Here is an 11,458-nt window from a genome sequence, read left to right as displayed (position 1 = left end):
ATGGATGCGTCTTCCCCAATTGAACTCACTCAGACCTTTCAATACTCCAGCAACACCCACAGCTACAAAGTTCGCTGGACATCCCTCGGCGACAAAAGCTGCCCGCCATTAGTCTTCGTTCATGGCACACCCTGGTCATCCCGGGTCTGGCACGTCTATGCCCAGTCACTCGCCAAGTACTTCCATGTCTACCTCTCCGATAATCCCGGTTTCGGCACAAGCCCACTCGGCAAACCTCTCCCCGGGAAGGAAGATGCTATCACAAAAGAAGCTGCCTTGGACGCAGATCTATCAGCACAGTCCGAAGTGTTTTCCGCGCTTTACAAATTCTGGGCGGGAACTTGGGGACCGAGGAAGGCACATGTCATTGCCCATGACCACGGCGGACTGATGAGTTTACGGGCGCATATAGTCCACGGTTGCGAGTTTGCAAGCCTGTGTCTGATTAATGTTGTTGCGCTGGGGCCTTTCGGGCAGCCTTTGTTCAAATTAATTGCCGAGCACGAGGAGGTCTTTCTTGCGTTAGAGGGCCCCGTTTTTGAGGGTATCGTTGAGTCTTATATTCGCGATGCGGCACATTCGGATTTGAATAGGGAAACCATGGAGATTTTGAAGAACCCATGGGTATCAACCGAGGAAGGGAGGAGGGGCTTTGTGAGGCAGATGGTGCAAGCCAATAGCCGCAACACGGAGGAAGTTGAGGGCAGGTATCCGGAAGTTGGTAAGGCTATGCCTGTTCGGATCATCTGGGGGAAAGAAGATCGATGGATCCCAGTTGAGACTGCATTCAGACTGAGAGAAAGCTTGAATGCTCAGGATGTGGTGCTGATTGACGGAGCGGGACATTTGGTGATGTATGATCAGGAAGGAAAACTAGGTGTGGAGCTGGGATGGTGGTTAAGCCAAGCAAAAAACATTGAATATTGAGAAGCCTGAGTAGATATCAAAATCAGAGCCTCATTCCAATCTACCTATTAGACAACCTTGGAAACTAGTAACATTTCTTTAAAGCTGCATCAAAAAGACGGCATCGCTGGAGCTCATCACATGAGTCTCATGTTGAAATTGGAGATGGGGCCCAGCACCCAATTCTGACACCGCCATGGCTCTCTCAAACAGAGCAGGACTCGATGAACCCGGATCAGTATCTGTCCTAGGATATGATTTCTTCTGCTTCCCACTTGACTCAAGTCCTACTCACCGTGTACTACTCATCTCACATCACTCTCTCTTGCTGTTGAGAACGCTCCTATTTCCGTCATTCGCCTTTTACTCAATCACTGTGGAAAATCTTTGAAAAGGTCAACTTCTCCACCGTGCTATGGAAAGAGAATCAGATGCTGTCGAGGTTCCTCACAAGGAAACTTTAGGCTCGAAAGTCCCGAGATTTCAATCTTCAATCTTCAATCTCGCTTGCTGTCTGACGGGTATGATACAACATTGAAACCTAAGTTGGTATATCTAACATTGAACCTTGGAATATCCTCCGTGACCCAAGATGAATTTCCATTGCATAATTAAGTTAAATGGGCGCAGGCCACGAGGTCGGAACAAGGTTTCTTCATCAAGGAGACCCAATTCAATGTTGGATCCAGCACGGTGAAAGTGTATGATCTGCTTTTGGTTCGTACACTTGCGATACATAAGATGCTATTCTCGCAGTTAACGAAATCTTCCAAAGTTCGACTTGGGTATATTAAACCAAGTCATATTGCTGCTTGATGCAATTTTCCAGCGCTTGCCTCGAAGTCCTTTTTTTCTAAACAATAAGATCAGGACATGGTTGAGTCGATCACAATGGCTTCAAACAATTCCCCAAAGAAGATCGATCACCATCGGCGCATCCTTTTAATAAGTACTCCTCGAACTGCATCAAATCCCCTCGTGAAAGTTCTGAACATCCCCAACCAGCCAAAGACCTACACAAATGAGAAGGGTGGATATTTCTTCTACCCGGCCTTCATATTAGCAGCGCAAAATGGGTATTTGGAGAAACCAGTAGCTCAATGGACCGAGTCAGAAAAACGAAACGTCACAGCAGTGTACCAAAGCTGCTTGAACAGCCTAGAAGAAGCAACCACAAGGGCGCTCGCTGCAAACAAAACGATGTTTGTAAAAGAGCATGCATTCTGGATCTTCGGGCCGGCGGCGTTTCAGAAGAAACTGACAGGCGTGCACGACGAAAACTTTCTCAATGCATTCCGCGTTGACACGCCAGAGAAGTACGGTCCCACGAAAACCTACGCAACATCCAACGAGACTATCCTCTCGGACGAGTATCTGCGTTCTTGGCAGATGGCGTTCATTATTCGGCACCCGGCACTGTCCTGGCCGTCTTTTTGGCGGGCCATGCTGAAGTTCGTGAAGGAGGGTATTCTCGATGAGGATGCCGTGGAAGGGACGACAATGACTAGTATGGGCATGTGCTGGGCTCGTTCGCTGTATGATTGGTGCATAGAACAACCTGGCCTGTCTCGCCCACCGCCGGTTCTGGATGCATATGATTTGATCAACACCCCCGGGGCTGTGGTACGTTTTGCGGAGGAGGTAGGATTGGATCCAGATGTTTTACGGTTTGAATGGGACTCGCAAGATCATGAGACAGACACTGGGTTTTGGGCGTCGAATCGTGCGAAGGAGAGTGCTGGGGATGATGTGGAGGGGTCGCATATTCGTGCGGCAAATATCATGTTAACTGCACTCTCAGGTTCCTCGGGAATGATCACAGGCAGGACCCCAGCGGAGGTTGATATTAGCGCTGAGGTAAGAAAGTGGAAAGCTGAGTTTGGAGATGAGGTTGCTGGGATTATTGAGAGTGCGGTTTTCGAATCAATGCCTGATTACGAGTACTTGAAGGCTCGGCGGATCACTGTTTGACTCAAACTGATGGTGGTGACTTGGAAGTATGACTATTTACTTGAAAGCTAGTCTGTAACAGGTGGGTGTAGGTACCAAGGTAATAATTCCATAAACACTATATACATGTATTCTTACTACATTTGAATTTGACCATCAGTGAATAACAACAATGAAACCTTGGAACTGATCGAAGTTTCCTAAACTCCCTCACATCAACCACTCCAGGATGATCATCGAACAATATGAGAGGGAAAAGGAAGAAAGGGAAAAAGGATTAATTCAAGAAGGGATTGATATCATGGAAGGTTCCGATGTACGTCATTGATAGCAGTGTGACCGGTTGCCCTAGACTTCACGCACACTCGGGGGTTGGCCTGGAGACTCCTGGGATATTGAGTTGCGGCCACGCAGACTGAGATTTCCAATTCGCTGGACCAAATTGCTACCAACTGCATCCACGGCCCCCTTTGGAGCCAGTAGAGTCGGTCCCTGAGCAGCAGCCTCTTGAACTCTAAATAGACGGATTCCGGTGCCGTTCCAAACACCGACGGTACCCGCAGTTGCACCCGCAGCAGAGCCCACTACCATCTCACTCGAAAAGATGAAGCCCCAGAGGAGAGACTCGTACCAACCCATGGAAAGGGCAGACCACTCAAATGACTGGGCGCGGGGTGGTGTCGGCTCTAAAATGATACTCTTGACTTGTGGCTCTTCGGCAAATGATGGAAGATTACTGATCAGAGTACGGGCCTCGGGGCTTGCAGTAGTCTGCAGAGCAGCTTCTGGAATATGGGGAGCAATGGCGGAAATGATGGTCAGAATTGTATGCAGCGGTAACTCTGGAAGCCAAGATTCGAGCTGTGAAAGAATTAGTAATGCCACAGAAAAAAATATTGCATGATAAACTTACCCAAGGAACAGTTGGCATGAAGCCGGTTGACGAGGCAGTGAACAGAGCAGACATGCTTGTTTGACTTGTCATGCTATTCTGGCGAGAGAAGGACGGGCGACCGGCGGGCATTTTGCCACGAGCTTTTTCGGACATGCCCCGCAACTGCTGTGAGCCATTCTCATCGGTAGTTGAGGCAAAAGAAGGCCTACGTGAGGTTTGAGCGGAAGGAGACGATTGAGACGGTGTGTTTTCTCCTTCGTCGTCTGAATCGTCATCTCCAATCGCGAACGCGCTGTTCTCTTCGGGAATACGAGTCAAAGGCGACCGAGCACCCGAAGGTGTGTGTAAATCTTCTTCGGAGTGGGATAGCGAGGGACTGCTGATCACATCGGCTGGGGTCTCTCTAGCCTTTCGTTTTTCCCTCTGTCGCTCAATTTCTTGCTGACCACTCTCAAGCGTGAAAGCTCGGATGGCTTCAAATCGTTGTTTATACTTCAAGATAGCGTATACGAGATACCGGTTTTCTGCATTACAGTTAGATTAATCATATTAAAGATGAAAGCCATTGTATCATACCGGTGAAGTTGTGCTCAAGAATAGCATTGATGAAGTCAAGCAACGAAGCAAGAAGAGTATGATTTGTCTCATTGGCCAACAAAAAGCTGGGCGCAGACATAGAAGAAAAAAGTTGAATCACTTTGGGAGAAGTCACAGCCGAAATATGCTGGATGTATGGGGCGATGTTGTTTAAGATGATCATGAGGGCGGGATAAACTGTGTCGAGGTTCCCTTTACTAGTTGTCATGAGCGTATGGATCGACTGCGAGAATTAGTAAATACCGGTATAGCCTTATGAAATATGTCATACCATAATAAGATAATCAGCATAGGAGCCTCGGAATTTCTCCTGTCGAATTGACAGTGGCAGGGTTTCTTGTGCCTCGAAATGAATGTTGAGACTCTTGCCGAAAGTCGGTTCCGCACTCATCGTCTGAAGAATGAAGACACACATCCGAACTACTCCTTGTTTAGATGGATCGGCTCTATACTCCATGGCATAAAATATGCAAAGAATCAAGAAATCATGCGAGCGGTTGGAGTCGATGATGAATGACCTGAAACGCTTATTGCACTGCAAAGTCTCCCAGAAGAGGATCAGGATCTCCGGTGCCCATTTCACTGATCTTTGACTTCCTGGAAGTAATGAATTTGTGGCTTGCATCTGTCTCCTGTATTAGTATCAGACATAGATGACTGGCACGTAAATCACATACAGGCTGGTTTAGAATTCTGGTCATGCCATCTACGAGGAACTGGAAATCCTGGGGCCTATGCAGCCTACCAAAGTAATGGCGATAGTAATTCTTCGGAGGAGTACCACGGCCATCTTCGGGAATTGGGTAAAGTAGAAGGACAAGGAGAAGCTGTAAGCAGTAGATGACCAGTATCTGCTTAGGGTCTTTCCAGACCACGTGGTCGTATGGAACCCTCCATGTTGCAGGATTGTATTTCATGGCCTATACAAATGTCAGTACAAGACTTGGTTTTGGGGAGCCTATGCAGGCATACCGTGTTCAGCAGGGAACAAAGTGTGGTCAAAACGGCCTGCTTGTCCTGACACGTGGTGATGTATGTGATGGCCCGTACACCTTGTACGGGGAGCGTGTCTAGCAATAAACTCATCAGTATGGCAACCATTTCGAGGTCAAGGAAAAGCACTTACTGGAAGGTAAGTACATTGCCTTTCCGGTCATCGTGAGCAGTAGCCGGAGAATCTCGCATCGATTATTCTCAAGGGTTTTGTTGGATCCCATAGATGTATTGCAGCCCACACCACTTTGCCAGATCGAGTATGAGATCTTGCTTTTGGCAGTTGGAAGCATTGGAATGGTGAAGTCGGCGAAAAAGAGCAAGTCAAGCAACGTATCGATCAACTCCTCTGCGAGAGGTTTCACATCTTCGTATTCTTCTCCGTATGGCGAAGACCCGTCTTGCTGATCCTCCAGCTGTGCATCGTCAAAGAGCACTTCCCCTGCAATCTGCGACTGTCTAGTCTTTCTCTTGCGACGCGACCAAAAGAACTTCTCTTCCCAATCCTCCAGGTGTTCGGCTTCGTAGACAAAGGGTAGGAGCCGGGTGAGTATGCGAATGCAGTTGAGCACATCACGATCGGGTGCAAGATCGGGATCGGGGAAAGAAGGGTGGTTTTTCAAGACTATAAGCCGTGAGGACACTGAGAGTATCAACGTTTCAAAGTTCGATAAGGCATGGTCGCGCGTTCGTCGGATGTCAGCAGGCGTGAACAAGCTGAAGACATCTTCTGTAGACTCGGGTAGCTCCCAGAACTGAATAAACCGGTCAGCTATAAGCATCCCCCATTCCTCGGATCCAAGCGAATCCTCTCTTGGGGTAACATACTCTCGTCCAGTAAGGGTCGTCGGCGGGGATCTCCTTCTCTTCGGAGAGGCGGAAGATGCCTTGCTTGAACACAAGCTTCGACTCCGAGGCCCCCATTGCTGGTAAATGAACCCAGTCCCTCACGGGGTAAGGTTCATATATCAGCTAGTCAGGAAAGTCTCAAAGCAGAGTGAGGGTGCTGGTGTCTTGCGCGGAGGTAGTTGGTGTTGCGTTCGTTCCTATTGCGGAGTCTCGGCCGTGTATTGGCTGCCGAGCCCACCCAAACACCCATGACATATGCGCCTCTTTATATTCACCGATGTACCTTTAATCTCTTTCATGAACTTAATAAAGCGGAAAATGTTACAAGAAAAGTAGGTATAGCCCGAATATAAATTCTCAAAGATAACTAGTAATATTTATGCATTAAAAAAAGCCCGCTATGAGTACCATGATCTACCAACTCCAATTCCACGCAGTCCATGTGTAAAACCCCACAAACATAAAATCAAATCACATCGACCCAGCGCTAGCGGACAACCTTCGGCTTCTCTCATAAAGCCACTTATTACTGACTGACAAGCTGGTTCGCTTCCCTGCTAGAGGAGAAGGTGTACCGGGGCCGATGCTGGATTCTCCGAACGAGGCGGTGCTGCGACCAAGAGGCGAGGATGATCCGAAACTTGGTCGCCGACCTGTATCTCTTCCACCGTTGGCAACTGCTTTATGGAACAATGGACTGGAGGCAGGCGAGAATGGAGTACCGGAGGAAACGCGTCGCTCTGAAAAGTTGGGTGTCGCAGACAGGGGCGACCCGCTCTGGCTTGCAGGGCTGCCTTTGCGCGAAGTTGACACGCGGTACCTTGGCGGGGTGACATATGTAGTTCCGGGTGTAAGAGGAGGGGTAGCGGTGGGATCCAAGCCCAGAAGGGCTCGCTGAGTAGGTGTCAAGGGAATATCGGAGAGGTTATCCACTGGTCGGAAGAGAGGGTACAAGGCGATGAGAATGTTGACGACGAAGAAGAGCTGAATGAGCAGTAGCGAAGCCTCGGGATATGCCGAGTTATGGTCGAAAATGTAATGCGAGCTTTTAAAAGAATAAAATCAGTGAAATGTGTACAAGCATTTGTCGATCACGAAGCTGACCTGTTCTTGATGCTGTTTCCAAAGCCCCAAGTAATAGCTAGGGCACCTCCGTTCCAAATGACCTTTCGCAAGTTCTTGTCACCAAATGTAGCTGCGTTCTGACGTCGGACAATCTCATCCAACTGGGGGTGGCGCCATTTCCCGGGGGTTTCAGACCCCGCGGAGGGGGGAGCTGCCATCGCTGCCATCGGCGTGGCCTTGGGGGTCGAGGGGAGGGAATCCATTGTCGCAAGTCGGATCAACAAATAATAAAAATGAACGGACAATGGTAGATAACAAGCTTGTAGTAGTTCAAAAGAGACAAAGCCGGCTATAGTTCCAGAGTTAGGGATATGGTACTTAACATTTGGAAACGGAAGCAGGGGAACTTACGCTTGAAAGAAAACCGTGTAGAACTTACCAACTTACCTTCGGACGCGGGGGGAGGGGTATTGGGAGAGAATTTCAATTAGATCGCCGTGGGCATTGACAGCGCCTAAAGGTTGGTAGTTCCCAGAGTGAAGGGGGTTGTTGTTTTGGTGTTGCTGGTTCGTGGCTGGGATTTGCAGAGAAACGCTAAGCGCGAAGTGATTAAACGCCGGTATAAGGTTGGCCCGGCCCCGCCTTATCAATACTCGTGTTGCTCTCACGTCATATTGATACTCCGCAATTGTTCTTCCTCGTGTCATCAATTCGCAATGGCAGATCAACCGATTCTTCAGAGATTGGATACTCTGGTGGCCGATATCTTGGCCGACTGGAATATCTATAGCACCATCGTCGCTGGCGCTGTTGCTGCTTTTGCGATCTATTCCGTGGTGTCAGCTAAGGACCCGGATGTTCATCCATTCTTACTTGCTCGCCAATCCACACCTTCACCCATCCGACAGTCAGGCGAATCCGCAACCTACCGCAGCTTAGAAACCCCTTATGGCTTCCCTCTACGGGCTGGATTGAATGTCAAGGACCCCGGTGCGGCCAAGTGGACAGCTGGTAGGAAAGGTGATTTGCGCGACATCTGGCGGGCTGCGGTACGGGGAGCTTTGAATGAGGACGGTACCCCATCCAAAGTGCAAGGAAAAATATACACTGTTCTTGGTAGACAGGCTATCGAGCACTCTCTGTCCCAAGTAACCCAGGAAATCAATGTGATTGGTCACCATCTTCAGAAGGCTGAAGTCAAGGTTGTTGCAGTCTGCCTGACTGACTCGGTTGAACTGCTGGCCGCTCTCTTCGGTATTTGAACCAAAATCACCCACACTTCAGTTCTATACTAATTCCTTTACATAGCTGGTGCTTTCTATGGATTCAAGACCATCCTTGTCCCCCACAACCTTCCAGCCGAGACCCTGTCAGCACACCTCCAGACAGTTCAGGCCGATGCCTTGATCGCTGAGGCCGGATCTCTTGATCTCTCGATCGCCGCCCATGGCAACAAGCAACTGTCACAAGTCGTGTGGGTTGCAAAGTTCGGTAATCAGCATATGGACTGGCATGGAGTTCCTGAGGGTGTGGACGGTACCATGAAAGTTGATGTCTGGCATGAGCTAGTGGAGGAAAAGAAGGACTTGGCCGGCTTGGATGTCCCCGAATATGACCCCAAAGAACCAGCTCCTGGAATCACCACTGTCTGGCCTTCTTCTGACGAGTCCGGCAAATTCATTGATTTCCAGTCAGAGGTAAGAAATGACCATTATTTTCTTTCAATATTGCCGTCATGATATTGACCGTATTATAGAACCTAGTCGCTGCTATTGGGTCCCTGGGTTCTACTCTTCCTCGAACCCAGCGTTTTTCTTCCTCGGATATTGTGCTCTCTATTGACTCCCTCTCCCGGTCCTACCCCCTCTGCCTTATCATGAATGCACTGTTCTCTGGTGCCTCTATTGCTTTGAACTCGGTCGCGGGAGAGAAAGTTGACTTTGCTTTGGCTACGGTCGGGGTTTCGCCCACTGTCATCATTGCTTCATCACAGACAATGGCAGACTACCACGACAGCGTCATGCGACCCCAAGCAGGACTTCTTTCCTCCCTTGGCCGCTGGGTCCAAGCTCGCACTTTAGATGCTGGAAACATGCCTTCAAAGAATATCTTCAGTCAGCTGGCCCGAGTTGGGCCAACTGCGGAGCTGTCGTTAGATCAACTGCGGTTACTGTGTATCTCGCATCGCATTGATGCACCTACCGAGGCCCGTCTTACCTCGGAGCAAATGACAGATTTGCGGATTTTCACCGATGCTCGTCTTGTATACGCTCTGACTGGACCTGGTATTGCCGGTGCTATCGCTCAGTCGAACGTCTTTGACTACCGCCGCTCGGATGGTCCGAGTCACTTTGGTTCTCCTCTCAGCAGTACCGAAATTACACTGACTGCTGTCTCGGAAGATCTTATCACAGACACTCCTGAAGGCCAGGTAAGATAATCTTGGTCTGTTTAACTAGCCTGGATGATTTGCTAACTTGCAGACTTAGATCAAAGTATCCGGCCCTGCCGTTGTCGATGGCGAGACCACCCTTACATCCCAAATCCGTATTAGCAAGGACAACACTGTAGAGCTGTGCTCTTAAATGACCTTCCTATGCTGTCACTCTTCATTCAACCATTTTCATCAAGCGTTTGTCTCCTTTTCGGCCTTCAATGGTGATCACCCTGATCATCATCTCGCATTTTGATAGGAACTTGAAAATTTTGTTGATAATCCCCGAAGGGTTCAAAGCTAAGTATTTATTATGATCACATTCCCTCTTTGCAGCACTTTCCCACCTGCATATTAAGGTTCTGGTTTCCCAGTCCCCTCTTGGGAATTCCCTAGATGAATGTGCATACGTAGATGTACCTAGCAAAGTAATAATAGTAAGGGCAATGTGGAGGTATGCAGTCAACTGCTAGCATGAATGACGAAGTAAGGCAATAATGTTCGATTGAAATACAAGATCAGCTCCAAAGATGCTGGAATAAGAGTAATATACATATGCCGGTATGCTTCTCAAAACAACTGACAGCCAAAAACCACGCTTAAAATCCTTTATTTCTGAAGCACAGCCTGGGCGAACTCAGCGCTGTGCACCTTATCAGCAGAGCCCTCGGGGATCGCCTTAAGTTGCGCTGTGATAGCCTTCTTCACCTCAGAGAGGCGTGATGTAACAGCTGTGTGCAGAGCCTTGTCAACGGCAACACCGTGAATCGACAAACAGAGCTGCAATCCCTTGCACACCGCAATAGATTCAATGAACCGTTGGTTCACGAGCTCTGCGTCAAACTGATCCTTAGGGATAGTCGAAAAATCACCCAAGTGCCAAGAAGCAATAAGCTTCCGTGCGTAGTTCAACACATCGCCGTTGTCTTTGCCACCAGCCTCTGCCAGGGCACGCGCAGCGCTAAGCTCCAGCAGTGTTCCAATAACATAAGGCTGGTACTTTGGGTTTGTGGCCGGGCTTGGGGCGTATGTGTCCATGATATCCACAGCCTGCTTTGCCATCTTAAGAGCCTTGTTCACCTTTTCTCCCTTGAAGCCAGCCTCGTGGGCCATGCGGTGGAATTCGAAGAACAGACGCTCGGTGTTATCGTTGTTTTGTAGCGACAGGCCGGTGTGCTTTTCTTGTCTGGCGCATTCAAGGATAAGAGAGAGTCTGCCGGCGCTGCCGGTCTTGCGAATAAGGTATTGCCATCTGGCGGGAGAAATGGACATTTGGGCGTTCCAGAGTCCACTCAAGAAAGGCACGAGGTTCTTGTAGTCGTTGGCAGCTTCCATTAGACGGAAGACATTGATGGCCTCCTTGCTCTTGGGCAGTGAGGAGAGCTTCAAGGGTCGCAAAGTGTACTCTTCGGTCTCGCTAATCTTCACGGTGATGGGTTCATCTTCCAATCTACGAGCATGTTTCTCCTTGAACATGCTCATGCGCTGTCGTTTGGGTAGGCCGAATGGAATGAAGAGGTCTTGTCGCCAGTGTTCAAGGGCCTGGTTCAATTCGGTAGATGCGGTAGTGGTGAATGTAGGAATTGCTATACACCAAATTTAATCAATTAGCAAGCCAATTTCCCAGTTCAGAAGCCATTGGGCCATAGTATCTTACCGGATTTTGAGGCAAAGGTGCGGACTTGCGAAAAGGTCACCGACTGGCGCGAGGTGCCCTGCAGCCGGAAGAGCCTGCCCATAGCGAACTGAGCCATGATCAATTAATACCG

General features: G+C 49.0%; 5 protein-coding genes across 5 annotated transcripts; 3 read left to right on the top strand and 2 right to left on the bottom strand.

Annotated features, from left to right (window-relative positions):
• Positions 1–927, top strand: N7466_000924 (alpha/beta fold hydrolase; the record flags this gene model as incomplete). The annotated part of the gene is made up of 1 exon (XM_057160322.1): positions 1–927. One exon carries the CDS (start codon positions 1–3, stop codon positions 925–927), a length of 927 nt encoding a protein of 308 aa, XP_057026570.1.
• Positions 928–1,797: 870 nt separating this feature from the next.
• On the top strand, positions 1,798–2,877 carry N7466_000923 (uncharacterized protein; the record flags this gene model as incomplete). Its single annotated transcript, XM_057160321.1, has 1 exon — positions 1,798–2,877. One exon carries the CDS (start codon positions 1,798–1,800, stop codon positions 2,875–2,877), a length of 1,080 nt encoding a protein of 359 aa, XP_057026569.1.
• Positions 2,878–3,204: 327 nt separating this feature from the next.
• On the bottom strand, positions 3,205–7,518 carry N7466_000922 (uncharacterized protein; the record flags this gene model as incomplete). Its single annotated transcript, XM_057160320.1, has 10 exons — positions 3,205–3,717; positions 3,770–4,275; positions 4,328–4,571; positions 4,620–4,973; positions 5,026–5,268; positions 5,321–5,418; positions 5,475–6,096; positions 6,170–6,313; positions 6,725–7,235; positions 7,295–7,518. 10 exons carry the CDS (start codon positions 7,516–7,518, stop codon positions 3,205–3,207), a joined length of 3,459 nt encoding a protein of 1,152 aa, XP_057026568.1.
• A 453-nt stretch (positions 7,519–7,971) lies between these two features.
• Positions 7,972–9,840, top strand: N7466_000921 (uncharacterized protein; the record flags this gene model as incomplete). The annotated part of the gene is made up of 4 exons (XM_057160319.1): positions 7,972–8,509; positions 8,564–8,952; positions 9,012–9,686; positions 9,745–9,840. The coding sequence occupies 4 exons, from the start codon at positions 7,972–7,974 to the stop codon at positions 9,838–9,840; spliced, it is 1,698 nt and encodes a 565-aa protein (XP_057026567.1).
• Positions 9,841–10,298: 458 nt separating this feature from the next.
• Positions 10,299–11,443, bottom strand: N7466_000920 (uncharacterized protein; the record flags this gene model as incomplete). Its single annotated transcript, XM_057160318.1, has 2 exons — positions 10,299–11,275; positions 11,347–11,443. 2 exons carry the CDS (start codon positions 11,441–11,443, stop codon positions 10,299–10,301), a joined length of 1,074 nt encoding a protein of 357 aa, XP_057026566.1.
• Positions 11,444–11,458: the final 15 nt, after the last annotated feature.

This window comes from Penicillium verhagenii (assembly GCF_028828195.1).
Source record: "Penicillium verhagenii strain IBT 33310 chromosome Unknown utg000002l_segment0_segment0, whole genome shotgun sequence".
NCBI classification, from domain to species: domain Eukaryota; kingdom Fungi; phylum Ascomycota; class Eurotiomycetes; order Eurotiales; family Aspergillaceae; genus Penicillium; species Penicillium verhagenii.
The sequence above is the reverse complement of the archived record's forward strand: the minus strand, read 5'-3'. Positions and strand labels throughout refer to the sequence as shown.